General features: G+C 42.0%; 1 protein-coding gene across 1 annotated transcript in view; it reads left to right on the forward strand.

The window, feature by feature from the left end:
- The window catches only part of LOC109102792 (glutamate receptor ionotropic, NMDA 2B-like), a 47114-nt gene extending 39527 nt beyond the window's left edge, over window positions 1-7587 (forward strand). Inside the window, exons 14-19 of the mRNA XM_042716036.1 lie at window positions 865-1094; window positions 1206-1366; window positions 1484-1671; window positions 2436-2674; window positions 2835-4704; window positions 7026-7587. Of these exons, the coding sequence (XP_042571970.1) occupies window positions 865-1094; window positions 1206-1366; window positions 1484-1671; window positions 2436-2674; window positions 2835-4704; window positions 7026-7252 (2915 nt within the window). The 3' untranslated portion in view covers window positions 7253-7587. The remainder of the gene's footprint in view (window positions 1-864; window positions 1095-1205; window positions 1367-1483; window positions 1672-2435; window positions 2675-2834; window positions 4705-7025) is intronic.
- Window positions 7588-19966: the final 12379 nt, after the last annotated feature.

Here is a 19966-nt window from a genome sequence, read left to right on the forward strand (position 1 = left end):
ACCAAACCAGCATGATGTGGTTCAATTCCAGGCTGCAGCACAGGTTCAGAGGATTCGTCTGGTTCTCGTGGTCTTGTGCCGATGGTCGTCGAGGTGATGAGGTCTTCACAGGGGATCTGTGTCTGGGGTGCATCTAGTTGTCCTGGTCTCCGCTGACATTCAGGGCTGTAGAGATCATCTCTAGGTGCTGATCCACCATCTGGTCTGGATAAGGATCTGGTGGCTACGGTGACCTCGGAATAAGAATGAGACTAATAGTAGCCTAAAAATCCTTTAACGGATTTGAATATTAAAAATGTGTTAGCGTGTTCTGTGTAAGCCAGGTTAAAGAGATGGGTCTTTAATCTAGATTTAAACTGCAAGAGTGTGTCTGTTATTCCAGAGTTTGGGCGCTAAATAGGAGAAGGATCTGCCGCCCGCAGTTGACTTTGATATTGCAGGTATTATCAAATTGCCAGAGTTTTGAGAGTGCAGCAGATGTGGAGGACTATAATGCGATATGAGCTCGCTCAAGTACTGAGCTAAACCATTCAGGGCTTTATAAGTTATTAGCAAGATTTTAAAATGTATTCGTTGTTCAAATAGGGAGCCAGTGCAGTGTAGACAGAACCGGGCTAATATGATCATACTTCCTGGTTCTAGTAAGAACTCTAGCTGCTGAATTTTGGACCAGCTGGAGTTTGTTTATTAAGCATGCAGAACAACCACCCAATAGAGCATTACAATAATCTAACCTTGAGGTCATGAACGCATGAATTAACATTTCTGCATTTGACATTGGGAGCATAGGTCATAATTTAGATATATTCTCAGGTGTTAAGCGAGAGTGATGAAGTCACTTATGTTGTGTTTCTGTGCTCTCAGAGGCCGGAGGTCCATCGTTCACCATTGGAAAGGCCATCTGGCTTCTCTGGGGTTTGGTCTTCAATAACTCCGTCCCTGTGCAAAACCCCAGAGGAACCACCAGCAAGATTATGGTGTCTGTCTGGGCCTTCTTTGCTGTGATTTTCTTGGCCAGCTATACAGCTAACCTGGCTGCATTTATGATTCAGGAAGAGTACGTGGACCAGGTGTCGGGCCTCAGCGACAAAAAGGTGCTTCAATAGAAGATACAACTGTACTTTTTTAGGTACAGAGAATATTAAATTCAGTTTTCTGGTCAGTCTGTCTATTCACTCACTCTTGTGGTGTTTCTTTGTCTTCAGTTTCAGAGACCTAATGACTTCTCCCCGCCGTTTCGCTTTGGGACGGTGCCAAATGGCAGCACCGAGAGAAATATCCGCAATAACTACAGAGAGATGCACTCCTACATGGTCAAATTCCACCAGCGAAATGTGGATGAAGCTCTGTTCAGTCTGAAAACAGGGTGAGTGTGGGAAAACCACCTGAGGCACTTCTCTGATCAGTCATTGATGAAAATATTATCTCTGAAGAAACAGAGACACTGCAGGTTCTGAATGCGTGTCCTGTTTTTAAATCACAGGAAGCTGGATGCCTTCATTTACGATGCTGCCGTGCTGAATTACATGGCGGGCAGAGATGAGGGCTGTAAGCTGGTCACCATTGGCTCTGGGAAAGTGTTCGCTTCCACTGGCTATGGTATCGCCATCCAGAAAGACTCCGGTTGGAAGAGACAGGTGGACCTTGCCATTCTGCAGCTCTTTGGAGACGGTACTGCTTATTTTGAGTCATTTACATCAGATAAACAATGATCTGGCAGCTTGTACACTAGTAAAAAAAAACCATCAACCCTTATTCATGCAGTGTAATTGCTGCACCCAGTTAAAATATATGAATTTGAATGAATATGAATATGAATTAAAATATGAATTTATGATGTTTGCATTTAGTAAGTCTTGTGAAATATTCCAAGGAGCTCATCACAAAATTTATGATTGTTTGACTGTTGTTGCATTTTTGGAAATTGGACATTTTGTGCTTTTGCTTCTTGGACTTGCATGGCTTGGTTGTGTATTTTTTAAGTGTAGTTTTTTTTGTTTCTGTCCTGTCCCTGTTCCCTGGGAGTCATTCCTATGTTCCCTGGTCCTATTCTCCACAGATTTATATGGCAATTAATAAACACATGACAAAGGGGTTTAATCTTCCCCACGTTCGAGTAATGTAATGTAGGAACAATGGTTTGTACCTGGATATGCTCTGATCCCTTCCTGAGTGTTCAGTTAAATCATGATGTCTTACAGTATGTATTGATAGCCCTCATGTTTTCCCATTGTTCTTGGTGGTGAGTTTCTGCCTGGTTTTGATCGGCCTTCTTGTCTCACCAGTGAATCCTGTTCAAATTTGTCTGCCGTCAGCTTAAATTACCAGAGCCTTTGTTACAAATACAAATCAAACACATTGTTGTTACAGACCCAGTGTGTAGCATTGCATCATCCTTTAAAATATGTGTGTCTGTTTGTGTGTGTGTGTCTCAGGTGATATGGAGGAGTTTGAGGCTCTCTGGCTCACCGGGATCTGCCACCATGAGAAAAATGAAGTGATGAGCAGTCAGCTGGACGTGGACAATATGGCGGGTGTGTTCTACATGCTGGGTGCTGCCATGGCTCTGTCTCTCATCACCTTCATCGCTGAGCACGTCTTCTACTGGCACCTGCGCTTCTGCTTCATTGGCGTTTGTTCTGGGAAACCAGGGTTCACCTTCACCATCAGCAGGGTAGTTCTCTCCCTAAAGCATGCACAGGCACTCTTCAGAAAAACGCATGATTTATGCTAAACATTGGAATAATGCAGAATATAGTTTCAAGATGTTATTAAGCTAGAAATCATTGGCATCTCTGAACACTGAAACTTTTCTCTCTTCTCTCTTTTCTCAGGAAATTTATAGCTGTATTCATGGAGTTGAAATCGAAGATAAGAGTTCAGCACTGAATTCACCCTCTGCTACCATGAACAACACCCACTCAAATATTCTCCGTCTGCTGCGCACCGCCAAGAACATGGCATCTCTTTCCGGTGTCAACGGTTCCCCACACAGTGCACTTGACTTCATCCGCCGAGAATCCTCTGTGTATGACATCAGCGAGCACTGCCGCAGTCTGGCCGGACACTCAGACTGCAAGGCCCCATACCTGCCCGAGGACAACATGTTCAGCGACTACATCAGTGAGGTGGAGCGCACCTTTGGCAACCTGCACCTGAAGGACAGTAACCTGTACCAGGACCACTACCTGCACCACCATGGAGGCTCAACCCTGAGGCTGCTGGGCCCATCCCCTAACCGGCCCCACAGCCTGGGCTCCAGCAGTTCTCTGGAGGGCGGCATGTTTGACTGCGATAGCCTGGGCGGTGGTATGGCCCCCATCTTTAGCACACAGACGCGTTCTGCCCTGACCCACAAGAACATGAGCAAATTCGACCTGCTGCAGAGCCAGGCTCCTCCGTCTGGGCCAGGCTTGAAGCAGGGACTGGCCGACCTGTATGGAAAATTCTCCTTCAAAGGCGGAGCTTCCAGTTCCGGATATATTGCAGGGCATGACCGGTTTTGTGGTGGTGCAGACGATGGAAACATCCATTCTGACGTGTCTGACATTTCCACTCATACTGTGACCTATGGCAATCTGGAGGGCAATGCTAAGAAACGCAAGCAGTATAGAGACAGCCTGAAGAAGCGGCCTGCCTCTGCAAAGTCCCGCCGAGAACTCGACGAGATCGAGCTGGGTTACCGCCGCCGCCACCACCACGGCCACCACCATCATCACCACGGGCACCGCTCGGCTTCACCTCCATCTGAGCGCAAGCGAGGAGGTGGCGTGAGCTCAACCTCATATCTGTTACAAGACAAGGAAAGCCTGAGGGATTTCTACCTGGACCAGTTCCGGCCCAAAGAAGGAATCCCGCAGTGGGAGCATGTGGATCTTACAGATGGTCCCATTGGGGGAGGAGGAGGCAACTGCACCAGCCTGGTGTCTGTGGATGACTTCCTGAAGGGAAAACCCAAGAAGCCGGACAACAAAAGTGGGAGCAGTGAGTGGGAATGTCGTAGTTGTCGTGCCAGCAGTGCGGGCAGCAAGCAGACAGCCCTGCATGGAGGAGGACTTCTGCACATGGGTGGGACGGGCTACGTAGGCAGTGGCTGTGTGGCATCAGGGGGTGGAGGAGGGGTTGGGAGCAGCCGCCCCAGTTCAGCCACTTGTATGCGGTGCGAAGCCTGCAAGAAGTCAGGCAACCTGTATGACATCAGCGAGGACAGTAACCACCTGTTGGAGCAACTAGGCGGCAGTAGGGGTCAGACACCAGCGCAACGCCGCAGGGCCTTCAGTGGGAAACCGCTACGCCGGCAACATTCCTATGACACCTTTGTGGACCTGCAGAGAGAAGAGTTAGGCATGCCGCTGGGGTTCGGCGGCCCCGGGGCACTGCCGCCACCACGCAGCGTGAGCCTCAAGGAGAGGGAGCGCTGTATAGATGCCTCTAGACCCTTCGCACACATATTTGAGCATCCACGAGGTCCCGATCAGGAGATGGACCGCAACCCGCTGTTCTATGGAGACGCAGAGAGGGGCATGGGATCGCCTTTTGGGTTGTTCAGAGTGGGGGAGAATGCACCTCATGGAGGACTCATGGAGGGGCCAGCTCACTCCTTATCCAAATCTCTCTATCCTGACCGAACTGACCACAACCCCTTCATCCCTACATTTGGAGATGACCAGTGTCTGCTGCATGGTGCCAAGTCCTACTATATCACCAAGCAACAGCAGCACAGCGAATTGCTGAGCCCCATGGGCGTGACCTCCTTCCTGCCGGCATCGGCCACCTCAGGGGTCATGTCTAACTTGGCTCCACACTTTCCTGCGGAGTTATGCATGGGGAACCACCACACCAGCAAGCTCAGTCTCGGTCCACCTCAACCTTTCAATGGAAGCAATGGACACGTGTACGAGAAACTCTCTAGCATAGAGTCTGACGTGTGAGAAAGAGCAAGAAGCACGGTAAAGAATGGAGAAACATTCTGTTAGCACTCCACAGCCAGATTTTTAGCAGAACACGCAGAACTTGAGAGAATTGAAAATGTCATTTCCTGTGAAGTTCACATTTACACCAGTGGGCTCATCTCCACGAGCTGGTGAGAACAAAAGCATGTCCATCTGCCGAGTGTGTGCACGAAAAAGAACAGGAGAGCAGATGGCCTGTTTCACCTACGTCCCTCGCAATCACACTGGAACAGCCCTGTCCTGTACTCTTGTCTTTTGTAAAGATACAATCATGAAAGCATAATAAATGCTCATTGATTTTTTTTGTTTGTTTTTGAAACAGGGTAATAACTGTACCTCAGAGATGTAGAGAAGACACTGCTGACTGGTAATCTGTTGTTGAAATTGGGTTGCATTTGTCTGTTGTTTTTCCTGACCCTGCTCTAGAGGCCTTTGCTGAGTGTTAGGGATATTTGAATGTGATGATCAATCCACATTCAACCTAATGTATCCATGGCAACAGCCTCCCCCATGCTGTTTACTGCCGTGAAAAACACGCGTGCATTAGTGAAAGTGCACAAGCCTCTGCTGTGTTTTATGCCGTCATTTATATTCAAGTCTCTACTGCCGTGATATTTCATATCCAACGAGAAATCTTGTTGATATGCCTTTGGTAACGCACATGTCATGTGACTCTTGCTTAGAAGGTGAAAAATAAGGGTTTTAAAATGACAGTATTAACGCCTCTCTCTGTTTTGGTTGTAAATATATTTCTCTTTATATAAGCCATCGAGGTCTACCTTTAATATAGCTTTTTTCAAGTATAACAAATAACCAAAATAAAGATAAAAACAAAACAAAATGACAAAAACATAAAATATGCAAAATTTTGCAAAAGCATTATAACTCATGATAAGTGATATTTTAAGCGATAGTTTGCTTTTTAAATCCATGTTTATTACTTAATTCTGATAGTTTACTGCCTCCAAACCGGCTTCATTTTAAGGATTTACCTTTATTCGTTTAACTGCAGTGCAACAGAACTGAGCAGTGCTGTCGTGGACATGTTTAGTTTACTCGATTAGTGTACCAAATACTCCTTGCTAAGTTTCTCTTAAATTGTGTTTATACGTCCGGTTGCCTGCTGGAGAGGTCCAGTGTTGATGTAAGCACTGTCTCACACACACACACACACACACACACACACACTCACACACACACAGATCTCCGGCATCCATCATACAGTGTGTTTTATGATCTAAAGCAGGGTTTTTTTTTTACCCTTCCTAAGGACTGATTGACTTTGTAAAACTGATTAGTGAGCTTGCTAGAGTGTCATGGTTTTTAATTGTAATGCTATCGTGAGGTCCTGTCCTCACTTTAGAATAACCTTTTCATCTCCTCTTGTATTGTTTCTGCAGTTAGAGTAACTCTAACCATGTCTTTAAATGTTTTTTATTTTAGACCAATATTATTATTATAGCAAAACGTTTTAGGGAGTTTTCTTCTCGTATGTTGAAGCCGGTGGTTTCCCATCATAGCACAGTAATCTATGTTTGAGTTTTCCTAAAAACGTATATAGTTTAGATTCAAACACACACACACACACACACACACACACACACACACACACACACACACACACACACACACACACACACACAGAGTTCCTGACGAACCCCATGCTTATAGCTTGAGCTCTATATGCTTGAAAATCACGTTTTCTTGTGTTCATAGAAAAATACGCCTATTACGCATAGCTGTAATTATACTTTTTCTAGTGTATTCGCAATATATAAGCAACTTTTAATGTTCTGTTGACTACTATATTCTCATTATTCTAAGGTAAGTCTAGCTCGGTTTAAAGTATTCTACAGGTAAAAGCACCCTGTTGTTATTCACATTGCGGACGGTAACAAACTCCATCTGTTGTTTTCTCCACACGATTGATGAATTTGTCGCTCATCATGGGTGATAAAGTTGTGCGTGCATGCGTGTGCGTGAGACACTGACTTCTATGTTTTAAATACTCTTGTTGCTATGGCACTGCCATGGTGTTTACAATGCTGTTCCCATGGTAACTGCAGATATCACCCAAGCAACAGCAGCACAGCGAATTGCTGAGCCCCATGGGCGTGACCTCCTTCCTGCCGGCATCGGCCACCTCAGGGGTCATGTCTAACTTGGCTCCACACTTTCCTGCGGAGTTATGCATGGGGAACCACCACACCAGCAAGCTCAGTCTCGGTCCACCTCAACCTTTCAATGGAAGCAATGGACACGTGTACGAGAAACTCTCTAGCATAGAGTCTGACGTGTGAGAAAGAGCAAGAAGCACGGTAAAGAATGGAGAAACATTCTGTTAGCACTCCACAGCCAGATTTTAGCAGAACACGCAGAACTTGAGAGAATTGAAAATGTCATTTCCTGTGAAGTTCACATTTACACCAGTGGGCTCATCTCCACGAGCTGGTGAGAACAAAAGCATGTCCATCTGCCGAGTGTGTGCACGAAAAAGAACAGGAGAGCAGATGGCCTGTTTCACCTACGTCCCTCGCAATCACACTGGAACAGCCCTGTCCTGTACTCTTGTCTTTTGTAAAGATACAATCATGAAAGCATAATAAATGCTCATTGATTTTTTTTTTGTTTGTTTTTGAAACAGGGTAATAACTGTACCTCAGAGATGTAGAGAAGACACTGCTGACTGGTAATCTGTTGTTGAAATTGGGTTTCATTTGTCTGTTGTTTTCCTGACCCTGCTCTAGAGGCCTTTGCTGAGTGTTAGGGATATTTGAATGTGATGATCAATCCACATTCAACCTAATGTATCCATGGCAACAGCCTCCCCCATGCTGTTTACTGCCGTGAAACACGCGTGCATTAGTGAAAGTGCACAAGCCTCTGCTGTGTTTTATGCCGTCATTTATATTCAAGTCTCTACTGCCGTGATATTTCATATCCAACGAGAAATCTTGTTGATATGCCTTTGGTAACGCACATGTCATGTGACTCTTGCTTAGAAGGTGAAAAATAAGGGTTTAAAATGACAGTATTAACGCCTCTCTCTGTTTTGGTTGTAAATATATTTCTCTTTATATAAGCCATCGAGGTCTACCTTTAATATAGCTTTTTTCAAGTATAACAAATAACCAAAATAAAGATAAAAACAAAACAAAATGACAAAAACATAAAATATGCAAAATTTTGCAAAAGCATTATAACTCATGATAAGTGATATTTTAAGCGATAGTTTGCTTTTTAAATCCATGTTTATTACTTAATTCTGATAGTTTACTGCATCCAAACCGGCTTTTCATTTTAAGGATTTACCTTTATTCGTTTTAACTGCAGTGCAACAGAACTGAGCAGTGCTGTCGTGGACATGTTTAGTTTACTCGATTAGTGTACCAAATACTCCTTGCTAAGTTTCTCTTAAATTGTGTTTATACGTCCGGTTGCCTGCTGGAGAGGTCCAGGTTCTCTCTCTCTCTCTCTCACACACACACACACACACACACACACACACACACACACACACAGATCTCCAGCATCCATCATACAGTGTGTTTTATGATCTAAAGCAGGGTTTTTTTTTACCCTTCCTAAGGACTGATTGACTTTGTAAAACTGATTAGTGAGCTGCTAGAGTGTCATGTTTTTAATTGTAATGCTATCGTGAGGTCCTGTCCTCACTTTAGAATAACCTTTCATCTCCTCTTGTATTGTTTCTGCAGTTAGAGTAACTCTAACCATGTCTTTAAATGTTTTTATTTTAGACCAATATTATTATTATAGCAAAACGTTTTAGGGAGTTTTCTTCTCGTATGTTGAAGCCGGTGGTGTTCCCATCATAGCACAGTAATCTATGTTTGAGTTTTCCTAAAAACGTATATAGTTTAGATTCAAACACACACACACACACACACACACACACACACACACACACACACACACACACACACACACACACACCAGAGTTCCTGACGAACCCCATGCTTATAGCTTGAGCTCTATATGCTTGAAAATCACGTTTTTCTTGTGTTCATAGAAAAATACGCCTATTACGCATAGCTGTAAATTATACTTTTTCTAGTGTATTCGCAATATATAAGCAACTTTTAATGTTCTGTTGACTACTATATTCTCATTATTCTAAGGTAAGTATAGCTGGTTTAAAGTATTCTACAGGTAAGAAGCACCCTGTTGTTATTCACATTGCTACGGTACAAACTCCATCTGTTGTTTTCTCCACACGATTGATGAATTTGTCGCTCATCATGGGTGATAAAGTTGTGCGTGCATGCGTGTGCGTGAGACACTGACTTCTATGTTAAATACTCTTGTTGCTATGGCACTGCCATGGTGTTACAATGCTGTTCCCATGGTAACTGCAGTGCAAGAGGATGCGGGCTGAATGAGTGAATTGATTCACTACGGAATATCCACTTTGATATTTTACACAAATTTTTACGTCATTTACATCTCTGATTCTCAAGTGAAAACATGTACAGATTGTGTATATAATAATGAGAGAATTCCTCCTTTTGTATGACAATATGAACACAAACCTCTATGAGACTTTAATAGTGAGCAAGTGTTTTGATGATGATGATGATGATGATGGATCAGAATTCTTTCACATGCTGAATAAAGCGAATTAAAATAAACTCTTTAGTCTGTCTGCCTGCTGCTAATCTTGCTCTGCGTCCTTGTATTCAGTGCTAGAGTTTGCTCATCCTATATACTGTACTTCTATTTACTGTATTACGCGTCACATAATCTGCTGCACTCCAAATGTACCTTAAACGTGTGCCGCATACAAACGATGCATGGTACCCCTGATGAAATGTTCAGCTTCATTTTAGTATACAGTAGTTCAAGACAAATTGTTGTACATTTTAGCACGGACAAGAACATGAGACTGTTAAAGTTCCTCATCAATAACAGCTTTATTTTGCAGGAACGCAGCTGGCTGAATGCAGCAGTTTCTGTCTAGTATGCGGAATATAGGATTGACAGTGTGAACAGTGTGATACGTTTTCTAGTATTAGTGTGTTCTGTCGTGCAGTGAGATGTTGTGAAACTACACATGAAGAGCACTGAAGAGCCGCTCAGCTCGACTGTAATTCATTATTCCTCACACATCCGCTTCCCTCTTATTCATTTCTCACTCACGTAGGCGAAAGAGGCATATGAAATATTGATAGACAAACAGAAAGACAGGTAGAGGAGGGAGAGACATGGAAAGACTTCCAGACAATAGAAGAGCAGAGAGAGAGAGAGACAGACTCTGGGCAGAGACCGAGGAGCAGTACGGATGACAGGAGCGTCGCTTGTTCTTGTTGACTGTGCTTCCGTTTAATGAACCTGCCGCACCTCCCCCTCTCAACACCCCCACAGTCCCACAATCCTTTGTGAAGCTGCGGCTCACTCTTATTAATGGTTGCCTAGCAACAGACCGGCGCATCGGGGGAGGGGGTATGTGTAAGAGGATAATCATCTGAAGCTCCGCCCACTCCAGTGACTCACACTAGCAAAGTTTCATGAACAGTTATACTGTGAGACAAACCAGAATGCAGTGCCACACACGCTAATAAAGCACAGAATTGCCACTGCAACTACACACACGCTAACAATGCTTTTAGGGGGCACACTTTTAAAATTAATTTTAACCTACTTTCAGTATTATTCATTCAGTCATTTTTCACGTCATCTATCACTGCAATCTCCAGAAGTGAGCTATAACAATTCAAACTCAAATGAATGTTGCATCATGTTTCATTTATCTGACAAATAATTTTGAATTATAGTGTCAGTGGCATCATGCTTGTCATGTGACACACAGCAGCCACAATAGCACTGTATAACTGAAATAATTTTGATTTTTTTTTTTTCTTTTTTCTTTTTCTCCATGTGACACACAGCAGCCACAATAGCACTGTATAACTGATATCTCGATTCTCAAATATGTGTTAGTAAATGCATTTTGCACCTTTATAGATAATGTTAGTTGATCTAAAATGGGCGATTGGGCAAAGTAGCATAATAGTGTAATCTATTAACTATGCAAAAAATCCTCTTTTTACTTACAGTAAGTACCAGATATGGCTGACTTTGTATTTAATGTGAATTTAATAAAAACATTGTAACATGACACTTTCATGGTACAGTAAGAGAGCAAAGATCCTTTACATTATCAAAAACTATATCACTGACTTCAGTCTAGTCAGAGTTCAAGCACTTTTATAAACTCCCATCAAAATCACTTAAGCGGCACTGGCCCCCCTCGACAAAGAACCACCCCGATTACCACTGCATCGCTACTCACGCTAATAATGCACAAAATGTAGCACCACACACACTAATAATGCACAAAATTTCCACTGCAGTGCCACAAGTCGTCAAGTCACCTTTATTTATATAACACTAAAAGGGTTAGTTCACCCAAATATTAATTCAATTCAATTCAATTCAAGTTTATTTGTATAGCGCTTTTTACGATACAAATCATTACAAAGCAACTTTACAGAAAATTAAGTTTCTACAATATTTAGTAGTAGCTTATCAGTGGTGACTGTCATTTCATGTGCATATAGCAGAAATGTTCAGAAAAATCAATAAAAAGACGTAAACAAACAGACGATTAACACTATTAACAGCAATTATGCAATCAAACTTATAGCAAAATGTGGTAGTTCTGTATGTTGTCTCTGGGTTAGCATCATCTGAGGTCCTCAGAGGGGCTGGCATCATCTCTTCTCAGGTGTTCTGGATCCAGACTGGAGCTTGTGTAAATCCTAGTTACCACGGGATGTAAATCCCGTGGCAAAGCAGAGAAACAAATAGAGACATAATTAGCGTAGCTGCTGTTCCAGCCAAGTAAAATTAATTCGTTTAACCCAAGCTAAAGAATAATAATGCACATTTGATCAGATATAACTGCAGTCCAAAATTATGAGATGCATTATTTGAATGCTTGGCCAAAGAGGTGTGTTTTTTAATCTAGATTTAAACAGAGAGAGTGTGTCTGAGCCCCGAAGATTATCAGGAAGGCTATTTCAGAGTTTGGGAGCCAAATTTTAATATGCTCTACCTCCTTTAGTGGACTTTGCTATCCTAGGTACTATCAAAAGTCCAGCGTTTTGTGACCTTAGGGAGCGTGATGGGTTGTAGCATGGTAGAAGACTAGTTAGGTACGCAGGAGCGAAGCCATTAAGGGCCTTATAAGTAAGTAATAATATTTTGTAACTGATACGGAACTTAATAGGTAGCCAGTGCAGAGACTGTAGTATTGGGGTAATATGATCATATTTTCTTGACCTGGTAAGGACTCTAGCCGCTGCATTTTGGACTACCTGTAGCTTGTTTATTGAAGATGCAGGACAACCACCTAGCAGTGCATTACAATAGTCCATTCTAGAGGTCATGAACGCATGAACTAGCTTTTCTGCATCAGGAACAGGTAACATGTTTCGTAGCTTGGCAATGTTTCTAAGATGGAAGAATGCTGTTTTTGTAACATGGGAAATATGATTTTCAAAAGACAAGTTACTGTCTAATATAACACCCAGATTTTTTACAGTAGAGGAAGTAACAGTACAATTTGCAACTAGACGGATGTAATCTACGAGATTCTGTGTAATGTTTTCTGGTCCAATAAGTAATATCTCTGTCTTATCTGAATTTAATAGGAGAAAATTATTGGTCATCCAATCTTTTACATTTTTAACACACTCTGTTAGCTTAGATAATTTAGAAGTTTCACCTGGTCTTGTTGAGATATATAGTTGAGTATCATCAGAATAACAGTGGAAACTAATCCCGTATTTTTCTAATGATATTACCAAGGGGCAACATGTATATTGAAAATAGCAGAGGACCTAGGACAGATCCTTGTGGCACTCCATATTTTACTGGTGATAAATGAGATGACTCCCCATTTAGATAAACAAAGTGGTAGCGATCGGACAGGTAGGATCTAAACCATCTTAAAGCCTGCCCTTGAATACCTGTATAGTTTTGTAATCTATCTATGAGTATGTCGTGATCTATGGTGTCAAACGCAGCACTAAGATCAAGTAAAACTAGCAATGAGATGCAGCCTTGGTCTGATGCAAGAAGCAAGTCATTTGTAATTTTAACAAGTGCAGTTTCTGTGCTATGATGGGGCCTGAAAACCCGACTGAAATTCTTCATAGAGATCATTTTTTTTGCAGGTAGGAGCACAATTGAGCAGACACAACTTTTTTCTAAAATTTTAGACATAAATGGAAGATTTGAAATGGGTCTGTAATTTGCCAGTTCACTAGGGTCTAGTTGTGGTTTCTTAATAGGAGGCTTAATAACCGCCAGCTTGAATGGTTTTTGGGACGTGACCTAAAGATAACGACGAGTTAATAATATTGAGAAGCGGATGTTTCTGCTACAGGTAACAACTCTTTCAGTAATTTAGTGGGTACAGGATCTAATAAACATGTTGTTGGTTTAGATGCAGTGATAAGTTTATTTAGCTCTTCCTGTCCTATAGTTGTAAAGCACTGCAGTTTATCTTTGGGTGCGATGGATAAAAACTGAAGTATTAGACGCTGTAGAATCTAAATTTGTTATTGTATTTCTGATGTTATCTATTTTATCAGTGAATAAATTCATAAAGTCATTACTATTTAACTGTGAGGGAATATTTAGATTGGGTGGCGTCTGGTTATTTGTTAATCTAGCCACTGTGCTAAATAAAAACCTTGGATTGTTTTGGTTGTTTTCTATGAGTTTGTGGATATGCTCGGCCCTGGCAGTTTTTAGAGCCTGTCTATAGCTGGACATACTGTTTTTCCACGCAATTCTAAAAACTTTTTGTTTATTTTTTCTCTGTTTTAGATCAAGACTACGAGTTTTTTTCTTGAGAGCATGGGTATTACTGTTGTACCATGGCACAGTACGTTTTTCTCTAACCTTTTTCAATTTGATGGGGGCAACAGCTTCTAATGTATTAGAGAAGATAGTGCCCATATTGCCAGTCATTTTGTCTAGTTCATGTGTATTTATGGGTACACAGAGCAGTTGAGATAAATCAGGCAGGTTATTTGCGAATCTGTCTTTGGTGGCTGGAACAATAGTTCTGCCCGGACGATAACGCGAAGCTATATAGTTATTATTATTAATACGCAGAATGCACGATGCAAGGAAATGGTCAGTAACATCATCACTTTGAGGTACGATATCTATGTCAGTAATATCGATTCCATGCGATATAATTAAGTCTAGCGTATGATTAAAACGTTGAGTGGGCCCGGTGACATTTTGCTTTACTCCAAAACAGTTTAATAAGTTAGTAAACGCAAGTCCTAATGCATCATTTGTATTATCAATATGAATGTTAAAATCTCCGAAAATTAGCGCTTTATCAGCGGTAACCAACAGGTCTGAGAGGAAATCTCCAAATTCTTTTAGGAATTCTGTATATGGCCCTGGTGGTCTATACACAGTAGCCAGAGAAAGAGATACGATAGATTTCTTTTGCATATCTGACAGTGTAACATTAAGCATAAGTATTTCAAATGATTTAAACCTGTATTCTGTTTTCTGGGTAACACTAAGAATATCACTATATATTGTTGCAACACCTCCCCCACGACCAGTCTGACGGGGCTCATGTTTATAACAGTAGTTTGATGGAGTAGACTCATTTAGACCAATATAATCATTTGGTTTTAGCCAGGTTTCAGTCAAGCAGAGTACATCAAAACTGTTATCTGTGATCATTTCATTTACAATAACTGCTTTGGGTGTGAGTGATCTAATGTTTATGAGCCCAAACTTTAAGAATTGTTTTTGTTCATTTATTTTACGTTTTTCTGGTTTAATCACGATAAGATTTTTTCTAGATCCTACGTTAAATTTATATTTTGACCTCACTATTCGGGGAACAGACACAGTCTTAATAGATTGGACAGCGCAAGTACTTCTATTTAAGTGGGTGAACAAAAGCCATCATAGCAGTTATTTGAGAATTGGCTTACTAGTCAAATGGAGCGTAGAGTCCTGGAGATGTTGTCCGACAGCAGCTCCGCTCCGACTCTGCTGGGGTGCAGGCCATCAGCGCGAAAAAGCCTAGGTCGCTCCCAGAAAAGATTCCAATTATTAACAAAGAGCAGTTTCTGTTCTTTACACCATGACAATAACCATTCATTTAAAGCAAAAAGTCTACTGAACCTTTCGTGTCCTCGTCGATATGTGGGCAGTGGTCCTGACACGATGATCGTTGCCGCGGGCGTCGTGCTGCGCACCGTCTCGATCAGGCTCCTGAAGTCCCTCTTCAGCGTCTCCGTCTGCCGCTGCGTGGTGTCGTTAACCCCGGCGTGAAGCACGACCGCTCTGGGGCTCTCGTCGGCCTTCAGGATCGTGGGTATCTGGGCAGAAACATCGAGAATACGAGCACCAGGGAGACAGTGAGTGTGCACTTTATCTTCGGTTAACGTAGCACGGATGTGTCGGACGATGGAGTCTCCGACGATCACAGCGTCGCGTTCCGTCTCGCGGAGGGGAGAGAAGCGGTTCCGTGTGGAGATCTCGAAGACCGGAGGGGGAGAAGTCGTCGCCCGGGGCCTGGCTCGCGTCCTCCGCTGCGGATGCACCCAGGGTCCGTGGTGTCCCGGCGCCGGCGTGAAGGACATCTGGGCAGATCGCGTCCTGGGTGCACCGGGCCTGTGCAGAGAAACACACGGGGTGGAGGTGGTGGGACTGTTAGCAGCACGCTGTATACTTACCCTGGACTTGTGAGCGTCAGCCCGGGAGGTTTCCAGCGCGGCTCTCCGCTCTCTCAGCTGGGCCTGCCTCTGCTCCAGGACCCGAATCTGCTTCTCCACGGCCTCCAGCACCGAATCCACCGAATGCAGCTCGAACGTGTCGTCACCTGCACTCAAAGGTAGACAAACATCCGCCATTAAAGCAAGTAACAGTGAGTAAAGCAATTGTAATGTGTGTGAATAAGGTATTAGCGATGCACGCGGGTTTAGCGACAACCACGCTGGTGATGCTAATGGGCTATAAGCTACTAGCGGACTCGGGAGATCAAAATAAAACTAGTGATAACAAGGCGCTCTGATTGTTTTTGTTGTAGAATACGATAGAGGATATATTCACACGATATATTCACACGTTAATAAAATATTAAAATTATGTCATTAATGACTCACCCTCATGTCGTTCCAAACCCGTGAGACCTCCGTTCATCTTCGGAACACAGTTTAAGATATTTTAGATTTAGTCCAAGAGCTTTCTGTCCCTCCATTGAGAATGTATGTACGGTATAATGTCCACATCCAGAAAGGTAATAAAAACATCAAAGTAGTCCATGTGACATCAGAGGGTCAGTTAGAATTAACTGAAGCATCGAAAATACATTTTGGTCCAAAAATAACAAAAATTACGACTTTATTCAGCATTGTCTTCTCTTCCAAGTCTGTTGTGAGTGCGACTGCTGTGACTGTTGACGTACGACGCTGCTGACGTGTTTTCTGGTGCGCCCAATAACAAAGAAAACACGTCAGCAGCTAACACCGTGTTTCCTGATGATATCTCCCAAGGGTAACATGTAAAGTGTGAAGAGTAACGGCCCTAGTACTGAGCCTTGAGGTACTCCATACTGCACTTGTGATCAATATTATACCTCTTCATTCACTGCTACGAATTGATGACGGTCATATAAGTATGATTTAAACCATGCTAATGCACTTCCATTAATGCCAACAAAGTTTTCTAGTCTATTCAAAAGAATGGTGTGGTCAATAGTGTCGAACGCAGCACTAAGATCTAATAGCACTAATAGAGAGATACAACCACGATCAGATGATAAGAGCAGGTCATTTGTAACTCTAAGGAGAGCAGTCTCAGTACGATGATATGGTCTAAATCCTGACTGAAAATCCTACCATTTTTCTCTAAGAAGGAATATAATTGTGAAGATATTACCTTTTCTAGTATCTTGGACAGAAAAGGGAGATTCGAGATCGGTCTGTAAATAACTAGTTCTTTGGGGTAAAATTGTGTTTTTTTTAATGAGAATCTGATGTGATACTGTAGCTGACAGATGCATGTTTACAACTTTATCTCTAATATATTGATCTTGAAAGTAGTTCATAAAGTCATTACTGCTGTGATGTTGGGAAATGTCAACACTTGTTGATGCTTTACTTTTCTTTAATTTAGCCACTGTATTGAATAAATACCTGGGGTTATGTTTGTTTTCTTCTTAAAGAGACGAAAAGTAATCAGATCTAGCAGTTTTTAATGTTTTTCTGTAAGATAGGTTACTTTCCCTCCAAGCAATACGAAATACCTCTAGTTTTGTTTTCCTCCAGCTGCGCTCCATTTTCCGGGCTGCTCTCTTTAGGGTGCGAGTGTGCTCATACCATGATGTCATCATTGAATCCGTCCTCTGCACTTCAGTAACTGTCTAGTTCAGCTCAGCTACCATATCTGACCTCAGAAGACTATGGAGTGTAGTCCAGACTGCTGAGAGAATCATCAGTACAACCCTCCCTTCTATTCAAGAACTGTACTTATCCAGAGTGAGCAAAAAGGCTGGCAAATCACTCTGGACCCCTCACATCCAGCACACTTCCTCTTTGAACTGTTGCCATCTGGTCGACGCTACAGAGCACTGAGCACCAGAACGACCAGACACAGGAACAGTTTCTTCCCTCAGGCAATCCAGCTAATGAACACTTGATAATAACTGTGGAACACACTACACTATTTATATTTACAGACACATTCACTTATTTATCTAACACACATGCTTAGTCTACACTTCAAATTTGCATATAATATACCTGTACATACAAAACTGCCTATTGTAATATACCTGCACATACAATTGTCAATTTGTATATTGTTATTCCTTACCTACTTATTTGTATTTTTTACTCTTTATTATGTGTTTTTTGTTCTGTCACTGTCATTCTGTTGCACTGCGTAAGTTATACTTGAAGCCCGTCCTCTGAGAAATACTGAAAATATTGTTAGAAACTGAAGTAACACCTACCTCTTTACATTTTGGAAGCGGCTTATGTTTATAACATTTAACCATGTGTTAGCAAAAATATAACCTAATAAGTTGCAATTAAGGGATATTGAATGCTAAAATGTGTTTCAAATATAAAGTTAAGTGTATATCATTACCCATTTTAGTAATTTAATAATTTCATACATTTCATAATTTAAAAGTTCAGTAGAAGCATCATATCAGTATCGATATTGACGATACTTGCCTTTAAAAGTATCTGTATTGTATCAAAATAAAAATAAGTGGTATGGCGCATTGCTAATGCTTCACCACTGGCTCTGTACATGGGTCAGTCATATTAGAGAAACTTCACAGGAAAATACGCACAGCTCACACTCAAGTCGCTCTCGAACCAAGCAGATTTCTGTTGATTAAGGCAACAAATTCACATGACCAGCATCAACCCATAGCGAAATCTGCTTTTGGAAGTTACTGGCTTCCTATTGAAATGACTGGATTTCGCTCACGAAAATTCACAGAGCAAAAGTAAATGCGACTGCACCTTTATACTGACATTAATGCAGGTTTGTGATTTCAAACACTGTACAAACCTGATGACTACACCAATGTTTTATAATAAATATGTTTGAGTTCACAGATGTATTTTGAGCCAAGTGTCTACTCAGCGAGTGAAGTAATTCATCTCGAGATGTAAATGAGTGAATGAGGATGCTAAAGAAGGCCTGAAGTGAGCAGTTGCCATGGCAACACCCTGTTGCATCTCCGGCTCTGTGTGATCGCGTGGATCCCTGTGTTTCAGAGGGCAATCGAACGCACGCAATGCACTGAAGACACCAGATGAACCTGTGAAACGCTCTCCAGCCTCCGCTCAGATGCCAATACTAGTCCCCTCCAGGCAGGGTAACGGAGTTGCTAGGCGACAAGTGTGTGATACACGAGTAAGAACTGCATGACACTGACCTCTGCAGGACGATCAGAAACTGCAGGTCTCGTGCTCACACTCACTGTACAGCAGAATTACACATGATTTTCACTGTCTGTCTCCCTGGTGGGGGGGCACATGGACAAAGTCATTTGAACTGTAAGGTGCAAGAGTTTCCCAAAGAATGAGAGTAATTAATATCTCATTCACATAACGAACTATAAGAAACTATAAAATGTGAAAGACGCTTATTTCCTGTGATTATTAAAGTTCATATAAGGCTAATATAGACCCTGTACGCAACAATAAAAGCCTTAATAAATCTCACATCTGTGAGAGATGCCGGGTTTATATTTTAAAAGCTTATATTAATATGTAGGTATTCCTAATAGTTATCAGCTGTCTTGTACAAATCCTGCAAGCAGATTAATGAAGAGAAACCTAAGTGAAACTGATCTGTGTGTTCAAACGTATGTAGATTTAAAGGGGTCATATGATGTGATTTCAAGTGTTCCTTTCTCTTTGGAGTGTTACAAGCTCTTAGTGAATGAAGAAGATCTGTAAAGTTACAAAGACTAAAGTCTCAAACCCAAAGAGATATTCTTTATTAAAGTTAAGACTCGTCCACGTCCTCCTGAAACACCTCGTTCTAACACCCCCCACATCTCTACATCACTGTGTGGGAAGATTTGAATAACACTGTCCGGATGTTCAGCAAAGAAAGAAGGTGTGACTTTATTGTTGCTGCCGCTGCTGTCATGTTGTGGAGACGCTGTGTGTTTCGTTGTGAAAGCAGAACTACTTTGTTTGTTCTTCTGAAAGAGGACAGGACTAGAAATCAGTGGTTAAGTTGTATTTACAACAGAACAGTTCAACACAAATATTCAGATGTGTGCAGCACATTATACGGAGGACTGTTTCCTGATCCTGGGAGAGAAGACTACAATGTTCTGTTCTGACTCACAGACTGTAAGTACGTTTTTTATATGTAAAGTTTGTCACTGATGATTCAGACGTGAGTTTTGAGCAGTGTAGAGTAGCGCTTGTTGTTTCTCAGACCACTAATACAGACATGGTTTTATGTTT

The sequence above is a fragment of the Cyprinus carpio genome, chromosome A3 (genome assembly GCF_018340385.1).
Source record: "Cyprinus carpio isolate SPL01 chromosome A3, ASM1834038v1, whole genome shotgun sequence".
Classification (NCBI taxonomy): domain Eukaryota; kingdom Metazoa; phylum Chordata; class Actinopteri; order Cypriniformes; family Cyprinidae; genus Cyprinus; species Cyprinus carpio.